At 46.1% G+C, this 25,752-nt stretch overlaps 1 protein-coding gene across 1 annotated transcript in view; it reads right to left on the minus strand.

Annotated features, from left to right (window-relative positions):
- MED28 (mediator complex subunit 28) overlaps nucleotides 1-25,169 on the minus strand; it is a 70,565-nt gene extending 45,396 nt beyond the window's left edge. The window contains exon 1 of the mRNA XM_069631909.1: nucleotides 24,936-25,169. Within this exon, the coding sequence (XP_069488010.1) occupies nucleotides 24,936-25,091 (156 nt within the window). The 5' untranslated portion in view covers nucleotides 25,092-25,169. The remainder of the gene's footprint in view (nucleotides 1-24,935) is intronic.
- Nucleotides 25,170-25,752: the final 583 nt, after the last annotated feature.

Consider the following 25,752-nt stretch of genomic DNA (forward strand, 5'->3'; position numbering starts at 1 on the left):
GATGATTAACAGGAGTACACTCTGGGTTGCAATGTATTGGGGTTAGTGTAGAAAGAAAAGGTGAGAGTACCAGTGAGCCCACCATATTAGCTCAAACCTCCAAGACTGACTTCGTAACTGCGCTTATATATAGTGAACATAGGCAGAATATCTGTAAGCCAAAAAACCTCCACAACGCTATCCCAATCCGTGCCCTGTCCATATAACCACCAATGCTTGGGAAAGTTCACCCTATACCATTTAATTATCCTCAGGTGAGCTGCTTCTAAATAAGTCTGGACATTGCAGTCCTGTGTGCACCTCTGGAGTTGAGAATCCGTTTTGATACCCTGACCTTTTTACCCCACCCCAAATAAAGTGGTTTCTGTCTTCTGTAAATTAAAACATTTAAAAGTGGGTCAGGAGTTGTAAACAATTAAGAGATTTAGGTGGTATCTGCAATTTGGAATTGAAAAAACATCCAGAGCTGTTGCCCAACATGAGTAACATCTTCTCAAATTGTAACATCGCCCAGGCGGTCCCCCATTCGTGGTGAAAAGCAACCATTGTTCCCATTTTCAAAAGAGGATCAACTGATTATCCAAATCAATACAGACCAATCGCACTCCTGGATGTGATGGGGGAAGGTGTTCGCCTCGTTGGCTTTAGATGCTTTCCAAACGTGGCTTCGCACCTCTGAATATATATATCCTTTTCAGAATGGTTTCGTAAAAAAACTCAGGAACTGCGACTAACATCTTATTGTTAAACACCATGAAAGCTAAAGTCATACAAGTAGGACCACCAGTATACATGGCCTTTATGGAACTGGTCCAAGCTTTCGACCAGGTCAACAGACAACGCCTATGGACCAAATTGGAAACAAAGAAATGTACACCTACTATTCTGGAACCGATCCAAGCTCTACATCAAGACACATCCATAAGGGTACGCTTCAGTGCAGAGGGCCGCTTGTCTGAAGAAATCCAGACTGCTAGAGGAGTTAAGCAGGGCTGTCCCCTTGCCCCTACATTGTATAACACTTATGTAGCTGATTATGAAGATTCAGCAATTGAAGTCAAGCATTTTCCACCATTGATAGGAGGAGCGAAGATATCCAGACTCCCCTACGCTGATAATATATTGATGGGCCCAACTCCCATCGGTCTTCAACGTCAATTAGACAACCTAGTGATCTACTTAAAAAAGAATAATCGGCAACTAAACAAAGAAAAAACGAATATTTTGCTAACAGGAAGAACTCCAAAGAAAACATCAAAGCTTGCATGGTATTGCGAAGGTCTGCTCCTAGAAAAAGTAACCAACAATAAATACTTTGGAATAATGATTAATAACGACAGACAGGAAGCATCCATGCAAGACTTTTTGTGGAGTAAACTAAAAAACCTAAAGGCACAAGCGAAGGCAGTCAACAGAAAACACGGTAGATTTTACCCCATCCCTGTTTTAAGATTCTTCAAGATGAAGGTTGCAACTGCTCCGACATATGGAATGGACGCAATGTCGTTAGCTCCGAACTCGATCTGGTTGAAATTTGCAAGCTTTTTCCGGAGAGGTGTTCATGGGCTCTCGAAATCCACACCTATGGTGCTTATCAGAAGAGAACTATGTCGGTCATCACTGTTGGCCATCAAAATGAGAGCCACCTTAATGTTATACAGGAAACTGATCAATGCTCCCAGATCTAAAGTGTTGGATTTAATCAAAAAGGAGATGGAAGGTGGGACGAACCAGATGTTAGACAGATGGGAACAGCTCCATTTGAACACATTAAAAGAACTGGACCAGTCAGAAGAAACGCTGGTATGTAACCCATACAGTCTCAAAAAATCTCTGAGGCCGATTGGATCAATACTTTGGAAGTGGCCAACAACTATTCCTGGACTTCGAATTTTCCGACTATGCCAATGAAGCTTAATGAAGTGAGAGGGTACTTAATTTCCGGACAAAAAGTTAAGTAGAACATTTCTAAGATTTTGTTTAAACCAGGTGAAAACAAACGAAATCCTAGCTATACGAAACCAGGTGCAATCGAATAAGTGGCACTTTTGTGAAGAAAACCCTCAAGTTGAAACCAGCAGGCACCTACTGCTAGAATGCGAAGGTCTGAAAACAGAAAGCGACCGGTTCCTCGCGGACCCGATTTAGACGATCTTTGGTCCGTTTTGACGAGTGGAAACACTAGACGAGGTGTGATCGGAGTGACATTATTCCTGAAATCTCTGGATTTAAAATAACTTTGAAACAGTGATAATGGGAAATGAGGAGATCGAAGCTTCTCCGGTCCACCTCTGTTTAACTGTATCGGTTTAAAGAAAAATAATCTAATGGGAGGTTTTAAATTTTTGTAAAAACTGCAATGCAATTAAATCAAAATAAAAAATATATTAAAAAAAAATAATTAAAAAAAAGATATAGGTGGCATGGAAGAACACTCATTTTTTTTTACTTTGCTCCTCTAAACCCATATATAGTTAATCTGCCCCACTTTTCTAGATCCCTTCCAAATTCCTAAAACATTTCACATGCAGTTGGTTTCGTCGAAGTCTGAAGCCCTCAGGGTAAGGCTTATTCCTAAATATCAGACACTATGCTAAGCCCATCGTTGTAAAAGGAAACTTGTTTCCCCAGCCTCTCATTTTCCGACGGGGAGACGGATCTCCAATTTACTGCAGTACATTTTAAAGCCCGAATTTGCTTCATGTTTACGCAATTCAGTAAGAGTCACTTCTATAGGAGCAACAGGATCTCCCAGAGCCAAAAATAAATAATCTGCAAACATTGCAAATTTAAAGAGACTTGCCAAACTTAATGAGCCGAACCTCTACATTTTCCCAGATTCTTTTCGCAGAAAGTTCCAAAAATACAAAACAAGCATTGGCAATGCCAATAGTGTTGGCGTTTACTGATGTTGTTTGCATATGTTGTTTGCACGTTGCACTTATAGACACCTGGGTGCAAGGATGAGAGTGAAAAGTTTCAAAGGAGGATGCGATAAGGGGAACAGGGCAAGGGAGGAAGCCATAGAGGGTGCCATTGAGAACGAGCAGGATGTGTTACTTATTGGACCGATGCCCTTTGCTAACATTGGGCGCTCTTCAACACGGCTGAACTCATCTGCAAGGAACTAGCCATCCCTACCATAGTCTCCACCTCGCCTCTTACCCCCTCAAGCCCTCTAATGCACTGGCCACACACTTCACTGCAAAAACATCCTGAGCACTCCCTCTTCCCCCCCCCTCCTCCTCCCATCTCCCCGTCACCTATGGCCTCCCATCCTCCCTCTGCCTTTCTCTCCTTTTCTCCCATCATCCAATGAGGTCACTAGTTGTCCGCCCTATGAAGGTCTCCTCCAAACAGGCCACCCCCTGTTGTTCCAGAACTATTATGGACATATCAGCTATCTTGCCCCTGTGCTTGCTGATTTCTGCAATCATTCTCTTGCTACTGTGTCTTTCCACTCTTCCCTCAAGCACTCTATTGTGCGCCCCATCTCGTGTTCGGCTAACTACTACTCCAGCTCGTGTTCGGCTAACTACTACTCCATCTCCATCACCCTCTTCCTTGGGGAAACTCTTGGAGAAGCTTGTTTTCCCACAACTGAGCCAATATACTGAGCTTGTCGGTTGCCTACATGACCATCAATCTGGATTCAGAACAACCGGAGGCACGGAAACTGCTCTCCTGAACACCCGTGAAGAACTGCTTGCATCTCTTGACTAACTCTACAGCTGTTCTCATTCTACTTAATCTCTGCATTTTTTAGAGTCAACCGCTCCATACTCATAGAAAGGCTTCACGATACCCTTGGTATCTCACAGCAGGCACTGAACTGGCAGACGACCTTCCTCACTGACCGTCCCTCCCAGGTTATCCAGTGCTCTTTCTCCTCGCCCACCTGTCTCCACCTGTGGCATTCCCCAAGGCTCCAACCTTACTCCCTGGCTCTTTAACATCGGTCTTACTCCACTTGCACACCTAATTTCCACTTTCTCCCCTTCCAGTGTTATGCAGATGACACGCAAATCTTATTCAAACTTCCCTCCGATCCTCTCCTTACTTCCTCCAGCATTCCTGACTGCCTATCTGTCATCCAGCCCTGGTGTGCCTCCAATGATCTCTGCCTCCAACACCAGAAAGACTGAGATCCTTCCCATTCGGACTCCTGCTCCCCCTTTTCTTCCCTTCACTCTGGCCACACTCTATGGGCTCTCCCACTCTCCTTCATCTGAAGCCAGAAACCTTGGAGTTATCTTAGGCTCCACTCTTTCCTTCCTCCCTCACATGCAACCGTGCCAAGAAGGCCCACTTTCAACTCTACCTCCTCAAAGGAATCCTTTTTTCCTCACTTTCCCACAGAAGCTCAATGTCTCTAGAGCTTTGGTACTCTCTAGGCTGGGCTACTGCAACAGCCTCTTCCTTAATCTACCCTCTTCTTCTCTACTTCCCCTCCAGCTTATCCAGAATAGGGCTGCAAGACTTCTCCTTGGCCTCAAGCCCAGGGACCCCATATCCCCAGCCCTAAAATCTCTTCACTGGCTCCCGGTTGCTGCAAGGATCAAATTCAAATCCCTCTGCATCATCCATAAGGACCACGCGATCTACAACTGGCTCTCACCAAATACTCTCCCTCCAGATCTTCACGCTCTTTCTGCACCAACTCTCTGCGTGTCAAGCGATTTTCTAAACAGTGAGCTGGTGGCCGTTCTCTTTCCTTAGCTGGCTCACTCATTTGGAACAGCCTCCCCCTTCCTCTGTGTGTTGAGCAGGATCTCCTCAAATTCCTGAAGCTCATCAAGGCTTTACTTTTCATCACTGCCTTCCCCCTCTCCCTCCCTTGCTAAACCCCACGGTCGCTGAGACTGGTGGCCAGGGCCCCTATGTGTCCTTCCGGGACCTACCCCCCCCCCCCAAAATCGCCTTCAGCCTCCATCCATTCCCAGCACTTGCCTTTGGGTGCTCACTGGCCTGTACGGTCTCCGAGGCATGTGCTTATTGTATTGGCAGTTGACCTCTTACCACGTGATCGCTGCCAGGTACTGAACAGCGCTTGCAATGTACTCCCTAGCACCTACCCCAGTGGATCTCCTAGCATTTACACCCCCCCCATATCCCTTCTCTCTCTCTGCACTTGCACATTCTGAACTCTCACAAAGCCTGTTAGGACCGCCTCTTTCTCTTCATTGCTATTATATTTGCCTTTCGTTCCCATGTTCCCTCTCAGTTACCCTGTGGGGCTTTGAAACACAAATTACTTGATGTATAAAGCACCTTACAAATGCACAGTAAATAAATATATGGGAGGTACAGAAGTGCTGCAAGGTTTACATTTTTTGAATTCCTCATCATCATCAAATCTACAATCTTCATGTCTTTCTTCAATTCCTGCAAAAAATACTTGTGTTTTAGTTTGCCAGCACATTTAAAGAGATCTACCTTTATGTCAAACTTAGACGTGCTATTAGTAGGTACAAAACGTAAACCTTTTTGCAATGTCTGAAGTTCTTGTTTAATGATCTGTGGGATATATTAATTACTCATTAATTTTGTTCTGAAATTTTGTCTGAACACCGAGATTGCATGCGCTTCCTTCGGACCCTATGTGTTCTCTGTCTTTTGTGCCTTGTTCTAAAAATAAATAAAAAGAACTTGATTTGCCCACTTAATTGTTGAATGTTTTATGTCCCTTGGACTTCCTGTGGGGTCTGTGTGTTGTGAGGGGGCAGCAATAAGAGGCGGACACAAAGAGGTAAGACTCTCAACATGAACCATCTTATTTATAGAAAGGGGTTTGGATAAAGGGCTAACTTTCCCTATCCTAACAAGAGTGTCTCTTCCTATGAAACCAAAACCAAAGCAGGAAGACCTTGTGTCCAAACTAAATCTGGCCCTGACACCAATACATACAAACAAAATGTGTGCAAGGTAAATGTTTCATAGTTCAACTCAACAGAAACGTGCAATAACTCAAACGCAACAAAACACTTCTTGTATCCAAGGGTCGCTCCCTTCCCCTGAATTGTCTCAGGCAAACTATTCACAAGGTTCTGTGTCAAAACCAGTCTCTTAAAAGGCATTATAAATGTCTCTTTTACCTAATACTCTCCTCAGGATAATAAAAGAAATGTTCCTTCCATGAGACTTATTTGGAAAAGAGGAAGTCTCTTCTAGTCTTTCAGTATGGCTAAACAAAGCATCTTTTACACAATGTTGGTCTGAATAAGGTAAAGAAAAATCTTTACTATTTTTCCGGATGGCAAAACTAATGTCTTTTCCAGAACAGAAATTCAAGGATAGCAAAAGGAAAGTCTTTTCAAAGTTTCTGGTTGACAAAATGTTCAAAGGAAACAAGAACTGACTATAACCAAAGTAAGTCTCTTTTCAACACACCAACACAAAGCAAGTTTCCCAGTATACTCTTCTGCCAGGAAACTCGTCAACTGAAAACTCATAATATCCTAGTTTACTCTCCTAACAGGAATATTCCCTTTTTGGCTCACACCCCAATATACTCATCAGGCTTCTCTTGCTCATTCACCTTCTATTTAATTATCACACAACTGTGCTTCTTCACTAATCACTTTTGTTGACTTCCACTTGTACCAATTTCCCCCAAATTAACATCCAATATCCGAGGGTGTGTTCAAGCGTTGTCTTTCAACCTCTCTTTCAATCTCTTGACTCTTTAGAATGCTTGTTCCATGTTTCTCCCAACCAACATCTCATATCAGGAGAATTGCACCTCATTTTCCTCTATTGTTCTTTTGTCTTAGGAAATGCTGGTCCCAGGTTTAACCCAACTGACATCTCATGGCAGGAGAATTGCAACATATTCGCGGGTTAAACGCACATTGCTTGACCTAGGTTTGATCTGCAGGTACAAATCCCAGCATGGCCAACTCAGCCTTTCATCCTTGCGAGGTCAATAAATAAGTACTAATTTCGATCGGGTAATAATAGTAATGTATGTAAATATGTCCTCTGTAAAGCGCTTTAGATTAAAGCGCTATATAAAAAACAAATGATTATCTATTAGGTCGGTATTCAAATGTACTTATATTGTGCTTTACAGCATATGCGCACTTCCGGGACCCCCTTCGGTATAAGGTTGACTCACCAGTTCTTTATGCAGCAATTAAGCAGTGCTCACGAGGGGCCACCTTCCTGTTAGTGGCAGAGTCCATCTTGGTCTCTGCGTCAGCTCTTTCAGCCTTTGCTGCCAAGACTGCAGGACAGAGTCTCCGTACACAACTCTGCTGCGTACCATCTGCTTCCTTTCACCCGGAGCTGCTCTCCTCTGGCCCCAAACGCCAACAGCAGACTTCTGGCGAGCTTCTCCTCCTAGAGTTCTTCGTAGGATTTGTAAGATTTCCTCTGCCACCAGTCACGCTTCTGCAACCTGCCTTCTCTCTCCATCCACGTTCTCCTTGCCGTTCCCGTCTCATTAGCTGCAGGTAACTTTGGCATTTAAACATCCAGCGCAGCCGATTAGCTTTGTGACAACTAGACTGCACATTGTTCTCAAGGTCACATTTCCACCACATGAACTCCTTGCTCCTCTTCCTCGTCACAGTACTTGGGGATTTTTGGGACTTAGTCCAGAGAGGTTTTAATGGATTTTACTTCATGTTTGAACAGTTTCACAAACATTACAATTACCATAAACTTCAGATGTTTCACAACAATATGCCATCAAGGATTCTGTTAAGGTTTTCTCCTCATCAAAGGGGGAGGGGAGGGAGAGAATACTGCGTTTTCCCGTTGGAGCCACCACTCATCTCCTCCTCCATGAGCCTCCTTCCCGACATCACCCCCAGGGTCAGGTAGCAGCTGTCGTTCCCTGGACAGAAAGCAGGAGACTGCTACAGGGAACTCAGTGATGACTCTGCAGGATTCATCATCATCTAGTGATTTGTGTTGCAATATCAGAATCTGTGCTGCCTAAATCAAGTGAACTACTGCCTTTAGAGACGTTAGTTTGCTCCTTAGTATTTTTCCATCCAAATATAGACTTTGCCACTGTATCCCTTTTGAACTTCTTGATTTTCTTTGTGTGAAGTTCAGAACTATATGCTCATTTTATTAGTTTCTTCTAGCTCACGCTCACGCTCACTGATAAATATGCTTAATTTAGTTTGTATGTCTTTGATCTCTCCTTCTAAACTACCAATGCAAACGATAGTTCTTGGATTGATAATAAAATCCAACAAACATTAAATTAGAATTTGTTTCCATTTTAATTCTTTTTACTTTATTTAAGAAGACAGGTAGACAAGTTACACTTGACAGTATACTCATTACACTCCTGAACCAGTTCAAATACATTACATCATAACAGTTGCATGCCGTCAATCCACAAGTTAACCCAGTTTATCATGCGAGTACTGTCCATTCGACAGGCGTTCGGCCATCCAGTTCCCCCCCTTAATTTAACTGCACTCTCACATATACGTGAGAGGTAGTCTCAGAAGGAACCCCAAATATCCTTGGGCCGGCTTGCTGCCAGAACCAGCATTGCATACCCCACCTCCTTCTCATTAACATAGGTTAATTCTTTAAGCCATTGACTACCTATAGGAGCCATTGTAGATTGCCAGCATTTCAATAAAAAATGTTTTCGTTACGACACACTACCAATGTTAAACAGCATACGCACAAGTATGGATACTGTGAGACAGGCATGGTATCAAGCGAGACACAGACTCAAAAGGGTTTGTTTGAAAACCTTTATTTACTAAGGTTCCTGGGTTGGTGTAATGCCCGACTGGCCCCAACTTTAAAGGGGTAATTCCCTTAACTGATGTTTCTAATGGCCGTCGTTGTCCAATAGTCCAAAATAAAAGTATGTCTGTGTCTAAACCTATGCTTGCCCTCACTCTGTACATGAATGGTACAGGAAGTCTTTTAAAAAGGAAAAATAGTGCTTCAACAAAAACTGGGAAACCAAAGTTGGTTTCAGGTGGTCTGCTCACCAGGTGCTGTTTGGTCAATGTCACACAAATATGTTTAATCAACAGGGCTGTTCGTAAAACCTCTGCAGGGCCATTGTAGTTACTCCAACTACCTTCAGTGTCTGTGTTCCTTGGGGTTCCCTTCCGGAAGCTCCAGCTTATTCAAGTTTCAAAAGATTTAACAGTTTGTTTTGTAAGCTTCTCGGGGTTCCCTTCCACGCGCGTCAATCCTTTCTACGCTATAAAGAAAGCTAACTAGTCTTCAACATAGTTGGGCCTCTTAGGGTACCCTTCCCCAAGCTCAGACCCCCTCCAACTTTCAAAACACAATTTCACTGTTATCAAGATGCTTTCTTTGATAGGCAGAGGTCCCTTCACAACACAAAACATAATATATCACAGTTCCTTCTTGATTTCACAGGGTGGCCTTCCCCAGGTTTAGGTACCTCTAATTCAAAACACAAATTCAGCTGGTCACGGTTAATCTTTTCCATAGACCAACCCTTTATGGGGTCACATCAGAGGCTTTCGAAAACGCCAGGCTCTGCTTTTCCTGAACACGACCACTCTGACCCTTTACCCCCCCCTTTGTTTTCTTCCTTTCACTTCTAATGCTTCCTGCATCCCTTTACTACCTCTCCTTCCGTCCACACTTGCACTTTTTTTCACCTGCTTTTCTTAGGTTTATGGTCTGTCCATCGAAAACTTTACAATGAAAGTTTTTTTATCAAAACCTATCCATCGAATATTTTTGCATCAAATGCACAACCCTCAACCGCCTGTTTTTTCCCCCTTAAAATCGCACCCCAATGAAAATTAACTCTTTACCTACATATATGCATTCGATGCGTATTTTTTCGGTGGATAGGTTTCGATGGAAAAGGTTTCGACAAACCTTTTCGATTGAAAGACTGGATACCATTTTCTTTTTGTGCACCTGGCACTTATTCCCCACGTGCTACCTTGCGACCGCTTTTCTGTTTTCCTTTTTATCGTGCCCCTTGCACCTTTCCTTGACTCTTCTCGTGCCCCTCTCTTCTCCCGCTACAAGCCACTTACACCCTTGTGCTTTTCTTAACTTTATCTGTCCGCTTCAATCAGTCTTTTACTCGCTTCTGCTCCGATCTGCTTTTCGCTTTACTTTCTGCTCCGTTCTGTGACTTAACTTTCTGCTTCCCTCTTGCTTTCAGTTGTGCCTTTAGCTTTTATACCTTCTGCTTCACTTTCAGCTGTACTTTCAGCCTTTATACTCTTTCCTTGCAATTCCGTGCCACTTTTACTGTCCTTGCCTTTCTCCCGCTCCACCCTCATCCAAACGCACGCTCCAGAGTTCTCTCACATTCATCACTGGGCAGAGTCGCGTTGAGAGGCTGTTCCTCCAGGAAATGCAGGGTGGAGGTCACAGTCTCACCACCTGCCCCTCAGGCACTTTTGGGATCGGCACAGGCCCCAAGGAAACAAGCACTCTCCTCAACCTGGCCAGCAAAATGCAGGCTGCGCTTCTCCGGCTCCCTGGAGGCACGGCACCCTCGCCACACTTCAGCCCTTAATCCACACCGTGCTAGCGTTCTTTCCGCACACTGTCCTCCTCCAGCCTGCAGCTCCTGCTTCTATCTGCTCCTGGGCTCCTCTGGCCCAGACTGAATTCCCAGCTCGTGTATTTCTTTGTGCAAGCCCACACCTTTTATAGTGAACAAAGCAGTCTCAAGTGGAGTCACGTGTGAGCAGTTACTATTGAATGCCTGCCAGACCCTGACTGACTCGATTAGTGGGATAATCCAAGTTCTTTCTAGGGTAGGTTGCCCTTACTTTCCCCATGTTATTCCTATGGGTGATCTTTACTGATCTTAGTTGCCTCCCCCTCGTCTCAGTATATGTTGGAAATAGGGAGGGGCAGGTGGGGTGAGATTGTAAACACCCCACAAAGGCTGATGGAGAGTAGGTTTGGGTGTTCAGGAATGGGAGGGGGGGGTAATACCATGTCTCGCCCTCAGTTACCCGCCTCCCAATCCCCAGAGACCATCCACTCAGATGATCCCCCCTCGCTTATTCCCCCCCCCCAGGGTCGGGATCCAAAAGCAATGGCCCTTCCCTGGCCACCTGAGAAGGAAGATGCAGAAGGAGTGTGTGGGATAATACTGTCCGGTTTCTCACAATACTTTCCCAATGTCACCCAGGAGGTATTTGGGCGGCAAGAGACTGGGGAGGGGGGGGATGCCCACAGATGCAGCACAACCGCCACCTCCTGCCAGAACCGCCCCACCCTTGGGAAATCCCAGAACATATGGAAGGAGTCCGCCCCGCCCTCCCACATTTTAACAAATTCATCACTCATTTCCGATGATAACATGGCGAGCCGCACTGGCGTATAATAAATCTGGTTGAGCACCATCAACTGTATACGTCGAAATCATGCATTAAGCGAGACTTCCCTCATAAGGAAACAATATTTCTTGCACGTCCTGGATCTCCACCCTTATTTCCACTTACTCCGTATTCCCAGAAGACTTGCCGGTTTAGACTAATCTATACAGCTTAATGAGCAATCTTCCAGTTTCTCAGCTCGATACTACTGACTCTACGCAACCATGGGTGATCTGACTCTTGCGGGAATGATGGCCATCTGCATCCGACAGCCACTGGCATTTTGAAATATTGTAAAATTTTAATGGCCGTATTAGCCAATTTCTCCACAAACTTCTCCAATGTCACAAATCTCCCCCCTGGACATAGAACCCCCAGGACCATCTGTCTATCGGCATCCCAGGACACTTGAACATCAGACTCATGAAGTCGGAGAAAGTCTAGGGCAGTTCCACAAGGGTATCCCACCATTGTATGGAGCGCTAACTCCTAGCCTTTTAAACAGTCTGGACCATGCGTTGACGGTTGTATGAACTGGGTCGAAAGTACAAAAGTCCCTGTGTTGGTCATTAAGAATAACAGCCTTCAACTCCGTTGGCACTGTGCTGTAACACATTGTGCACAGGGCCTGGGGCTGGAGCATACAAATACCCTGCATATTGGGCCCGAGCAACAACATAATTAAATACAGCTCAAAGTCAGATGCAGCTAACTCACACCGTTCATAGGGTTCCACCAGTTTTTCCCAGCTCATTCGGGCCTCTCGCGGCCCCCACACTAAGGTAACTTCCAACTAACGTAATAGTTGAATAAAGCATGCCCGGGGCATATCGGATTGTACTGAAATAATATAGCAACTTAGGAACCACTACCATTTTTAGTAAAGACCGTCTAGCATACAATGAAATGGGGAGCTTGGTCCAGATCTGCAGCTTAACAGCAAGAGTGTTCAAATATATCTCATGATTATCTCTAAATAGCAAGTGCTGTGCCCAGGATACCAACACCATCAAGTATTTAAATTGCTGAGGGGTCCAACGAAACCCCATGAGATCATTCAGGCACAATGTTCCATCCGCGAGTGGAAATAACAGATTTGGCCCTGTTAATCCGGTAACCAGAAAAAATGTGTGAAGTTATGCACCTCCTTCATTATGGGTCACAGATGATGTTCCGGGTCTCAGATATTTTTATTTATTCATTGCATTTGATTATACGCCCAAACCCTGAGGTATCACAGCATAGGTTACAAGATTAGAGTGATGCTTTCCGTTACGCTCACCTGGTTCCCACAGGGGTGTCAGGCGGAACTGTACAGCCGCGGTGTCCACCAACGTGATGTGTAGTGCAGAGATGACTGACTGGACTGGTCCACCTAGCTTCGTCTGCTTGACCCGTAGAAGTAGTCTCCTAAAGGCGGAGAAGCCACCCGTGGAGTTGAGTAATAGCCCCTCACTGCGTCCCCATTTATCACCTCTGATATTCCCTTTCACCAAGCTCAACTTATAGTTTTGAATGATGAGATCTCCATCCTGCGAGGAACGCAGGGGCGCGTTGATGGCCAGTTACTGGTTTGAGGATATTGGAAGAGTTCTAGACAATCTTGGCTCCAAAACTTCTGGCGAAGGGCCGTAAGTATATAGTTAGCTTAGACCCAAATGAAGATAGTTCTGTGGCAGCTGAAAGCGTTCTGGTAAGAGTCTGTGCTATTCCACACTGTCCGTTAAATTATGCCAAAGTTTAACTCGCTGCTGTCTCTTTTCTTACAGGTGCGGCGTAAGAAGATTTAGCGTGCTGATGAATAATACCTCCGGCGGTAAAATCAGGTAAGTATATGGTGGCAAGAGATTGTCCTTATTTGTTTCCCCTCGGCTCACCTGGTTGTTTTCTTGTCCCCCTTAGGTGCTGGAATGCAGCAACTTAATGATGGAGACAGCGCCGGATCGTAGAGATGCTGCGAGGAACGGCGAGTATGGTGCGGCGCTGCTGCTGGCGATGCACCGCGTTTAAAATAAAGTCTTTTCCTCGTGCAAAGATGCGATGAATCCGGAATCAGGTAAGAAACCCAATAATGTTCTTGTTCTAACCTTTCTTCTTCTTTCTAGGAGCTCTGGACTCGAGGCGGGCGTGCTGACTGCAGGCACGGTAAGCGTTACCCTGCTGGATGAAGAATAACGCGAAGCATGTGCTGCCCTTTAGGCGTGGTTTAAATAGCCTCCAAAGTAGTCCCAGGTAAGTATTCCTCCACCACCACACTCGAGTAACAAAATAGTCCCTAGGTAAAGTAGTCCCTTCCAAACCTCACATGGGCTTGGATCTCTTGCAGCATGGTCTGCATCAGGTAACTTTTAACATATGAGCCTGGCGCCTATGGCACCAGGACTGTTCCCCCATATGAGCCTGGCGCTATAGACGCCAGGACTGTACCCATATAGCCCCTAACAAGGGTTGGTGGGCTTTCTCTGGGTAACATGATGCCTGCTTCCGGGGTTGCTGGACTTGGTCTGGATGCCCGGGGTAGGCATCATGACACTTTCTGGTTACAAGGAAATAGTGTTAGGTCAAGGCATTTGACATTGTAGTTACAAACATTCATTCTTGGTTAACAGAATTGTAGGCTTACAGTTATTCGTTACATCACGGGCAGCAGGAGGGTTGGAATTTATTGCACAGCCAGGATTTTAGTAGTTTCTTGAAATTAGTGTGGGAGGGCTCATTCCTTATGTTAGAAGGGAGCGAGTGCCAGATTCTAGGCGCTGCTACAGGGAAGCTGGAGATACCTGTTCTTGAAGCAGGGGGTGAGTAAGTGGGTGCTAGAGTTAGATCTGAGGGATCTAGGAGATGTTTTGCGGGAGAGACATTGGTTAAGATATGTTGGGGCATTTTGGGTGATGCATGTGTGTGTGGTAATGAGTGTTTCATGTAATATTCTAGCTTGTATAGGCAGCCAGTGTACTTCCCTCCTAGTCTGCGATATGTCAGCTTTTTTTGATGCCCAGTGCTGCACTTAACGCTTTGTTTTGCAGTAGTTGCAATTTTCCTAGTTTTTTTCTTGGTGGTGCCTAGCAGGAGTACGTTACAATAGTCTAACTTGGACATAATGAGGGCTCTTGCTAGTGTGATGCAATGAGTTTAGTCGTGTAGGCAGTGGAAGATGCGAGTGAGCTGATATGTTTATTCATGGTGAGGCCGACTTGGTGTGAAATAGTTATGGGAGTACCATCTATAACAATGGAGGTATAATGCTGGTGTAGACTCTTCAGACGGGCAGGCGCGCCTACTATGAGGATCTTGTTCTTTTCGCTGCTGAGGCAAAGACTATTTGTTGCCTTCCAATTTTGGATGAGAGAGTACATATTGTTTAGGAGTATAGGGTCTTGTTCTAGATTGCCAGTGATTGGGATGAGCATCTGGGTATCACCCGCAAAGTTAGTATATATTACTCCCATGGCATCTAAAGCTGCAAAAGTTTTGTGTAGGCATTATAAAGGGTCGGAGAGAGGCACAGTCCTTGAGGCACACCTATGGACACTGATATAGGATCAGCCGCCTCCTCGCCAATGGCTACTTTGGACGTGCATTCTGATAAAAATGATTTGATCCAAGTCGTTGCATCATTGGAGAAGTGAACGTTTTTTGATAGTGCTAGGCATTTGTCATGGTCTACTAGATCGAACGCAGCAGATAGTAGGATGCAAAGGTTTCCTGAGTCTCTGATGGCGTCAATCTGATTTTTAATTCAAGTAGAGCTGTCTCTGTGCTGTGTTTGGGTCGAAAGCCGGACTGTCTATCACCTAACAGATATTGTTTTCTAGGTAGGTTTGTACTTGGCTGTATGCAATTTTGTCACTTTCCGGAGAAAGGGTACTGTGGTGATGGATCTGTAGTTATTGGGAATAGTGGGGTCCAGAATGTTTTTTTTTGGGGGTGGGGGCGGGACCCAGGCTTCTTTGATATTAGAGGGGATGGGGTTGGTGCTGAAGGATGCATTTATAAAATTGGTAATAATGGGTGCTAGCATGGGAGCACAGGTCTTAACTAGTTTCACAGGAAAGCTGTCTCCTTTACAGTTAGATCGTTTGAGGGACGCAATAGTCTTAAGCACTTGAGCGACTGAAGTAAAATTGAATTGAGATGATGGTACTATGTTATCCGTCAAGGCAATAGTGGCGAATACAGCCGTATGCGCTAATAACTTTCTTTTCAGTACGATTTTATCTTGGAGTGAGTTGATTTTGGTGGCCAAGGCATTCTGGATGGTAATACACCATGCTTTACTTGCGATAGCTGGGCTAGGTGGTGGGATGGGCGTTTCCAGTTCCCCAAGAGGAGCCCAGGAGCAGATAGAAGCAGGAGCTGCAGGCTGGAGGAGGACAGTGTGTGGAAAGAACGCTAGCACAGTGTGGATTAAGGGCTGAAGTGTGGCGAGGGTGCCGTGCCTCCAGGGAGCCGGAGAAGTGCAGCCTGCATTTTGCTGGCCAGGTTGAGGAGAGTGTTTGTTTCCTTGGGGCCTGTGCCGATCCCAAAAGTGCCCGAGGGGCAGGTGGTGAGACTGATCTCCACCCTGCATTTCCTGGAGGAACAGCCTCTCAACGCGACTCTGCCCAGTGATGAATGTGAGAGAACTCTGGAGCGTGCGTTTGGATGAGGGTTTCACCTTGCTGTCCTTTTGTTTCCTCTTAGGGGCCAGGGTTCTGCTAGGATGTAGTGGAAGCTGCGCCGACCCGTGAAGAAGAATAGTACCTCCGGAGGTAAAATCAGGTAAGTCTATGGGGGGTATTCCTCTGTGTATTCCCTTGGCTCACCTTGCTGTTCTCGTCTTCTCCTTAGGTGCCGGAGTGCAGCGGGAACATGCAGGAGGATGCAGTGAAATGTGAAGATGCTGCGAAGGCCGATGAGTTCAGTGCGGCGCTGCAGCATTCGAGATGCATAAAATAACTTCTTTCTTCCAGCTCGAAGGCGCGATGAATCGGGAATTCAGGTAAGGATCAAAGGTATTGCTCTTGTTCTAACCTTTTCTCCTTTCTCCCTTTTTCTAGGAGCTCCAAACTCGAGGCGGGCGTGGCAGAAGACTGGATGCAGACTTGCAGGCACTGTGAGCGTGTGCTGCTCTTCGGGCGTGGTTTAAATAGCCTCCAAAGTAGTCCCAGGTAAGTATTCCTCCCCAGCCCCACCAGAGTAAAAAAATAGTCCCTAGGTAAAATAGTCCCTTCCAAGCCTCTTTTGGCTTGGAGCTCTTGCAGCATGGTCTGCATCAGGTAATGCAGAATGGTCTGCATCAGGTAACTTTTAATCTATGAGCCTGGCGCCTACGACGCCAGGACTGACTCTCCATATGAGCCTGGCGCCATAGGCGCCAGGACTGCCCCCAAATAGCCCCTAGCAGGGGTTGTTGGGCTTGCTTGGGGTAACTTGATGCCTGCTTCCGGGGTTGCTGGACTTGGTCTGGGTCCCCGGGGGTAGGCATCATGACAGCTGGGGATGAAGCACGATTGATCCGGATGCACCAACAATTGCATGTATGGAAGCAGCCGAGTGGCTAATATTTTTGCCAACATTTTAGCATCGGCAATAGCGACAGAGGCCTATACAAGCTTAGTTCATGTAAATGCCAGCCCGGCTTCACCAATACAGTGATCATGGCTTCAGAAAGCGATGGTGAAAGCCTCCCAAGCTCCAGCAATTCCTACTATAATTTAAGCAGCCTAGGCGCCAGGGTCTGCCCAAAGTCCTTATACAGATCAATTCTCAAGACGTCCGACCCAGGAGCCTTCCCTGATGCCAACGATGTAATTGATGCAACGCACTCCTCCACCGCTACCGGTTGGTCAAGGCACAGACGAGCCTCCTCAGCCAGGTACGGAAGATCCTTATCCCCCAAATACCGGTTCAAATCTTCATCCGTATAGGCGTCTACATTGCTTAACAAAGACTCATAATAATGGAGGAATTCGCCATTAATCCCCTCATCAGTGGTCAGAACCTTCCCAGTCCTCCCTGCAATCCATGTGATGGGCTGCTCACCACACCTGCCAGGGACTGCACGGGTTTGCTAGCCTGCCTGCCTTACCTGCGTGTCTGAATGGGCTTCACCATGCACCACACCTTCCTATCCACCAAGTCTCGACATTTCTGCATATTCCCCTTAATCATCCCCAGAAGTGCCCTGTCGCCGGTCACCCCATACTCATTCTCTAGTCGCCCGAGCTGCACCTCAACCTCCTGCAGTTCCCTATGGGTTTCCTTCAGTATCCCAGTTGTCGTGGACATCAATTCTCTGCACAACCACACCTTGAATGCTTCCCAAATGGTGGCGTACTGAGCCACCGACCCTCGTTCCTCACAAAAAAATCTAATTTATCTTATTTTGCAAGGAGGATGCACTCTCCATAACTGTCTCGGTTTAATGGGCGCATCTAGCAGCAGGGACAGCTCTACAGGCAAATGATCAGATAAAGTCCTCCGACAAATGACAATAAAAATCTGGCCCATCTGTATTTGGACCATATGTATTGACCAACCCAAGCATTTCACCCAGGATCCTCCCCCAAACAAGCACATAGCACCCGCTGGGTCAACACACTTTTATCCATCTGAAAACATAGGGACTGATGCACCCGGGTAATCATCCCTCTCACCTAGGACGAGTAATTCATATAAAAGTGCTGCTGTCCGCAGTTAGACGCAAACCCCTTATGCAGAGGCTCCAACGTGTGCGTTTCCTGTAACATCACTATCTTGGGGCGATGGCAGTCTAAGTACGCCAGCACTTTCCTGGCTTTAATGTGGTTAAGACCATGGACATTCTTGGTAATCAGCGTGAGGGGATTACCCATTTCCTGTCTTGGGGTCAATAATCTATCTGAATGCTCAACCTCCACCCCCACATATTGTCCTGGTCTGACCTCTCAATCAAGAAGCAACAGGTCTTCCAACTTATATAACCAAACTCCCCAAGAATCCCCCCCACCCTCGCCTCCCATTCTGCTTCCCCACAACCACTCATCTGAACCAACCCAATTGCGCCTCCACCGCCCCCGACCCACACCATCACACTCAACTTGATGATGCATTCCCTAGAATGCAAAGCTGCAAGTCCAAATGTTTCCCCCCCACCACCCATGCCCACCCTCATCACCCCAAACTCGATGATGCATCCCATAACAACTGTGGAAATCTCTCGGGGTGTGCTGTGAGCCACAGAGTCACTCGAAGGACGAGCATGTGCCCCGGACAGTGTCTTGGTTATTTCTGTGTGCCATTGTACGGATGTATCACGGCTCTGGTATGCAGTACAATGATAGTTCAATTACTCTCCCCCGTTTTGAGGAGCGGAAGCCTCTGCAAGGACTTTTATCATTACAGCGTTCCCTCTGCGGCAGAGGGATAGACGCCTCTATATAGGCGATGGCATCGTCTGGAGACTCAAAGAAGTGTGCTTGCTCTCGTGTGTATTCGTAGTTTGACAGGGAACATGAGAGCATATTGGATCTGCCGGGCCCACAGAAGGCGCTTCACTGGGTCGTAGGATATATGCAGCACCTGTACCCCAGCTGCAAATTCAGGATAAATATGGATGCTACGGTTCTCATAGCGCAGCGTTCCCTGCTCAAAGACCATTTTCAAAAAAAGATCCCTGTCTCTATAATTGAGCAATTTAGCAATGATGGCGCATAGGGACTGTGCCGCAGCCTCGGGAGAGGTGCAAGGGCGCGATGAGCACGCTCCACCAAGAACTGCGCTGAGAACTGAGCTGCCCCAAATAGTTGTTTCAGTAGCTCATCAAATGAATGGTTTCATGGGCCCTTTGGCAGCCCGTTCTGGCACCGCAACTATCCACACATTATTGCACCGTGAGCACAACTCGAGGTCGTCACACTTGATCCGAACTGCATCGGCCTTCAGCCTGGATATGGCATGGTCGTGCTACCCCACTATCTTCCACCTCTCCTATGCTTGTCTCGGCTTTGGTCGCTCCCTTTATCCAGCTTAACTTTCAGGGAGCTTATGTTAGCCATGATGTCGTCCAATTTGATATTAACAAACATGAATTCACTTTGCATTGCTGTCATCAGTTGGTCCTCGCGGGTGCCCTCCTCCGAAAAGAGCTCTGCGTGCCAATATTTCCAAGCTCATCCATTCTGGAGGCTCTCACCAGAGTGATTGTCTAAGAGTCCATAGGCCCTTTTTTCCACCCGTCGTCATTGTGCAGTACCGGGTAGCAGACACTATATGCAGCTGGCTCTCACGGGGTATTTTGCTGGTCCAGCTCACTCACACCCCCTGCAGCATTAAGCTGGCTCCATCCCTGCCAACCAGAGCTTTGCACGCAGTTAAACTCCAGTAACTGTGCCAATTAACCAGATTCAAGCATCCTGGCACTAAACAGGAGGTGACAAAAATATATGCTACATGCCTTGTGTATTAAATATTATAGCAATTGATTTTCTTGTGAGGCCAATTCATGTAAACAACCACAGCCATCAAAACACCAGAGTCTTCCACAGGAAAGGATGCCTGGAATTGGACAACAGCGTCCTATTTTTATCAAATGAAACAGAGGTATTTCTCAAACACAACAACATTAAACACCTTTCTGCAGCTCCGTAACATGCTTGAGGGAGCAGGCAGTTGGAAAGCGAGAACAGAATGACCAAGGAAGGCATGCAACAAGCAAGAGCCAACGGTTTGGACTGTCAGGAAGCTGGTGAGGGGTTGAATAGCAATCACGAAGTTGATTCCCTCGTGGACACACCCAAAACCAGAAGCAAGGACAAAACTAACAAAGCTTCAAGAAGGTGTCTGGAGCAAACCAAATGTCTGAGATACAACTTTGATAGGTCCAATGCAGCTACCTCAAGAAGAATAAGCATAGGTGACGTAGTAAAAGTAGGCATGCCTCACAAAAATAGAGAAACATTATTCCTCACCAATGATTAGCAGTCCAATGGAGGTGGTAGAGGCTTGTGATGCTACTGTCACTACGGAATGAGGGAGACATGTAATGTGCTTCAAGTGGCACAATATGAAAAGAAGGAAAACACAAGCTCAAGGAGCGAAAGGATTGGATATCATGAGGAAAACAAGGCAGAAAAAACAAGCGTGAGACCCCCAGATAGACACACAAGGCAAGTCCCAAACAGATATCCTGACCGAACCAAAGAATCAAGGAACCACAACATTGCACAACTTAACGCTGGGGGAAGGAGAAGAGAACAGATAAAGGTCTGGAGAATTAACCAGGTCACATTACGCCATCGGTAGACTGATCACAAAGAAAAGCATACCATCCAAGCTTAGACTGAAAAGGAAGATTATGTACGGTCTCATTCCTCCTTTAAGACCAGAGCCATATGCAACGCCTCATCCCACTGCCTCCACCCGCAATCAATGAAATGACAAGGACCGGGAGCACGGAGAGTAAAGAGTACGCAGAGCCGCAGTAAGTTAGCGCACTTCTCCTGCAACAGCACGATTTCCGGGTGTCAGTACAGCATACAATGTAAATGAAATCAAAATAAATTAGATCATACATGGTCCCTAACGAAAAGACAACCAATCAATCGTATGTATAGTCCCCACAAACAGATAAACATTTTTATTTCCATAACTAATAAGAACAAAGGAAAAATAACAATCAGGCAAACAAGAAATCTCTGAATAACAAACATGTGATTCACCACACCTGCACAACATACCCGATATACTTATCCTTCTCCTCTCTACCCTCTCCTCTCATTTACTTTAACCGTTCCTTCTTTCAGGGGTTTCTTTATTGCCGAAATGGTTGTGGTGTTGCCCCTTTATGAATATGTGCCATGACTGTCAATAAAAGGAGCCTCAACCGGCAAGTGAGGCAGAACGGCGGCAGACTCCATTTATTGGGCCTGCAGGCTACCGCCTTGTGACTACAGTACTGCAGCCACCACTGATCTGGGTAGCCTCAGATCAGTATGTGCAACCTGGGAACCCCCAGGCCACTGTCATGCTGTGTGACCACAGCCCAGTTAGGAGCCAGGGAGCCCCTAACTACTGATGTCCAGCCGTGTGATCACAGCAATCAGGGTGTTACCTGCACCAGTCCACTGCAACATGGTTCCTTGATGGGTGCCCCCAGCAACTGTCTGGCTGGCCCGTGTTCCCACAAGCCTCTCATAACAATGGCGACAAAAGACTCTGGATCCACAGTGCTGATGCGACCGCCTGCTGTGTCCTGCCGAGTGTGCGCTCCATCATCAGAGAATCATGTTGGAGGTCTGAAGGGAGAAGGAAGGGGGCTGCTGGCGCCGTGTCTTCAAGCGGCATCAGTGTCCCTGCAGGAGCCCCGGGCAGGCCCTGCCTCACTCTGCCTGAGGCATACCTGAGCCACATGTGCGGTACATTTTTACACGCTCCGTGTATGAAGCTTAACAAAAAGACAAAACATTTTTAATTTTTAAATGAAGGCTGGCCTGTGAATTCTGTTCTGCTCCGAAATCAGAGCTTGAAAGAAGTGTTTGCTGCACCCGGGCCGTGGCAGTGATTCATGAGCTCCGTGATCGGAGCAGAGATAAAAGATGGGCGAATTGTGTGCGCGGTGCTTCTTTTTATGAGCTGGAAAGATAATTCACAGACCTCAACCCTGCCTTGAGCCGGCATTCTGTGCCAACCCACTGGTGCACCATCAGTAACTTGGCGATATGGCACCACACGACAGCAGCAGTAACTCAGTGCACGTGAGACAGGGGAACAGCACTCCAGCAAGCAACAAATGCCGACAGGCACTAATAAAGGACCAATAAGCATGCAGGGATCTCAAGGAGCTCCCCCGTGTGCCACAGAGTGTCAAGCAAGTTTCAACACAGGTGATGAGGGCTAAGTGAGTTGTCCCCACACAGGCCTGCCACTCAAACGCCCTGTCAACATCCAGAGGAATGTCTCGAAACTGCCTGCCCCACATGAGGTGGGCCCTGGTGTCGCTGGATTCGGCTTTGCCGGTTTGTTAATGTACTTTCAACTATCCTGGACTGATAAAAGTGCGAGGTGAAACTGGTTTCCTGCAGCCCTACAAATGCTCAAAGAGGACCCAGTAAATATGTACTTTTGAGGCTGTGATCCTGCATGCCATGGATGTGCTTAAAGTGGTCCCAGTAATTAAGTGTGTTAAGCTGTGATCCCGCAGATTGTCAGCATGCTCAATATGGTTCAAGTAGCTGAGAAAAGGGTCTTCCGTTGGTTGAGGTTTCCCTTCTCCCACTCTGAAAAAAGTTTTCCCTCATAGTGTGTTAGAACTGTCAACATGCCACCAGCAGTCAACCCGCTCCGACTGTCACCCGCAAAATATGTAAAAAGTGGTTGTGTATGTTTTTATGTCTGTAACTGGCTGAGTCCCAATGTATGCGGTTATTGTTTTACCCCACAATTCCCAAGTGGGCCAATTTTGCTGTTGGTGACTTGATTTATTTGATGCCCATTAATGTTGTCTTTGATTTGTTATGAAAGAAAAAAAAATTAGTGTGGTGTTGCCGCTTTAAAAATGTGTCATGCCCAACTGCCAATAAAAGGAGCCTCAGCCGGCATGTGCGCCAGAATGGCGGCAGACTCCATGAATGGCACTTTTTGTGTCTTAATTATTGGGCCTGCAGGCTGATGCTGTGCGACCACGCTACTGCAGCCACCACTGATCTGAGTGACCCCAAATCATTATGTGTAACCTGGGAGCCCCCAGGCCACTGTCATGCTGTGTGACACAGCCCAGTTTCGAGCCTGTGAGCCCCCAGCAACCGATTACCAGCAGTGTGATAGATGACAGGGTGATCCCTGCACAAGTCAAATCCCTGTGAACACGGCAATATGGTTTCTGGCTGGGTACCCCCAGCAACTGTCTGGCAGGCCTGTGTACCCATGAGCTCCCCAAAACATTGGTGAGCAAACCTTAGCTAAAGCTGTTTGTATTGCGCACCATTGCATGGATATACGATTTAAACACAGATCCATGATCCCACAGCAAAAGACAATGACAGTGGAAAGAAACAATATTGGAAAGATTATAGTATTGCTATTTTATATAGCTTATTAAATATGGTTATTGGGTTTAAAAGGCCGAATGCGTGATTTTGCCGAAATTTCAGCCGTTCAAAAAATTCCAAGTGGCCGAAATGTTCAACCAAATCACGCATTTGGTGCTGGGGGCTGCAGGGGTGTCCCCCGCACTCTGGCACACTATATTGTGAGCGGGGTTGTGGGGGGTGTCCCCCGCAGCCAATCTCCAAAAAAATAATAATGAAAGAACCCTGCAGCGCCGGTTCCCTATCACAGAAGTGAAAGGGAACAGGCAACGCACGGACACAGTGAGTCAGCGGCCCCGCAAGCTAAGCGGGGGTGGGTATGGAGCCACGCTGGAAACGTCCATGGGAGAAAAGAAGGTTATTTCGGTAAAATAATTTTCAGTCTTTTCTCCCTCGAACATTTCCATATTGGACTTTCAAACCCGGTCTAGTTTTTACACTGGACCAATTCACCACTGTACAGGTCTCAAGGCATGTAATCTTGTCAGAGTGAAGATGCACTACGTTCCACCCATACACTGCAGAACCTTAATTTGCTGGAAGGCATTGACCCTTACCTTAATATAAAAGCAACTCTTACAGGTGTTACAATGTTTATCACAAATAGGGCCTAGCTAAGGTTAACCATGTGTACCTCCAACATTAATGTTAATTTCACTATGAGGTCTGATTTCGTTTATTAACTACTGTTTGTTCAGAACAAAAGGTTTTAAAATAGAAAAAGCATGTTCAAATGCGTGTGCATGCTCACTAAAAAGGCCACAATTAAACGCCTCGTTCATACACACACTTTAAAAATCCAGGCCATGAGTGGCAATCTTATAACAAGGAAATATATTCCTTTCTACATTACTTTTGCTCTGGGGCATTAAATGTGCACTTTCCAAAGCTCGCCTTACAGGCTGTTTGCTGGAGCCCTTCCAGCAGTCACTTCCCTTGAGGAACACAGAAGTGTTATCACCTCATTGACTTAACACCAGTTCCTCCACATCAGCCACTTTCTGACAAAGAAGGATGTATAGCTCTTCAGTAGGCATTTAGTGTTTCATCTCCCTGCTGGCTATCTTGTGATAATTGGTGGTTTAACCCCCTGCTGTATGTCTTTGTCTCCATTATAATGTATGAACCACATGGGTGCCTTTTTGTGATACAAACAGACCACCACCCTCCAGCACCAACCATCATGTTGAAATGGGCCCCCACATATTTGCAGGCAGGAGGAGCTGTACAGATCACTTACATTATATGCATTACATTATATGACTAATACAAATGGTAAATTAAAGGTTGGGTAGTTGTGGAAAGGTATCTAGCCCGAATACTTAACACGAGGGAGGTAGGGGGTACATAACAGGGGGGATCGGCAGAGACTTAAGTAACAGATATTAAGTAATCGATCACAAACCACTATAACGACACCAAAGCTCTTGGTAGGGTAAGGCTTTAATATTACCTCTAGTAGAGGACCCATAAAAAAATTAAGCCACATTGGAAACAGTCGTCACACGTGCCGCTGCAACAATCCTACCTATACCTCACATTTGCATTGTTAAAAAGTCGCTGCGTTGCCTACCTCGAAGGAACCCTCAAGATCGTCCACTAGCGTATTGCCTACATTTCTGGGACCGGGCGGTGTGGACATGAGTCCTAGGGGAGGCAAACTCCCATGTTGCGGGGGCACGGCACCCGTCTGCTGGTTTGAAAACATCCCGCTCAGGGAGGCAGACATGCCAGACCTGTGACTTCGGGATTTCGATTTTAGCAACAATTTACTTTTCCCAAACGAGCGAGGGCCGGAATAGAAGAAAGACTAGGTCTCTAACCGAATTGGTTCGGCCTTTATACAAACCTGGCGGCCATCTTAGAATAGTTTGTGATTCCATATTTCAGCAGATGAGTTGGATTTCTGTCTAACATACATGTATCAGGCAATAAACGTGGCGCAACAAATAGGAATTTTTTAAACGTAATTATAAAAGTATGGTGTAAGTTTAGAGTAAACGTACATATTTGAAATACTTGAAGGACTATCATTCTGTATGTATAAATTTAGCGAAATTAAGTGACCCATAGGTGATAGAGCAATGAGGTGAGCTGGTTTGTATAAAATAACTACTGACTGTAATGTCCAAACAGGCTGCGGGGACTCTCACAAACGATGCCTCTTCATGGGGATGCCATGCCTGCCTACATTTGAAAATCAAAAACCCTGCGATGTATGCCCGCCCACATCCACAGGAGACTCCGCCCATTTTCAGATGGCCCCGCCCACATGTCAAAAAGGTTAACTCGGGTGCAATGTGATGCGATGTCTGAAATTTGCAGTTCATTGTGAAATATGCACATTTCATTAAATTGGCTTTTCATAATCACCTAAATTGCATACCCTC

The sequence above is a fragment of the Ambystoma mexicanum genome, chromosome 6q (assembly GCF_040938575.1).
Source record: "Ambystoma mexicanum isolate Mex_15411 chromosome 6q, UKY_AmexF1_1, whole genome shotgun sequence".
In the NCBI taxonomy this organism is placed as follows: Eukaryota; Metazoa; Chordata; class Amphibia; order Caudata; family Ambystomatidae; genus Ambystoma; species Ambystoma mexicanum.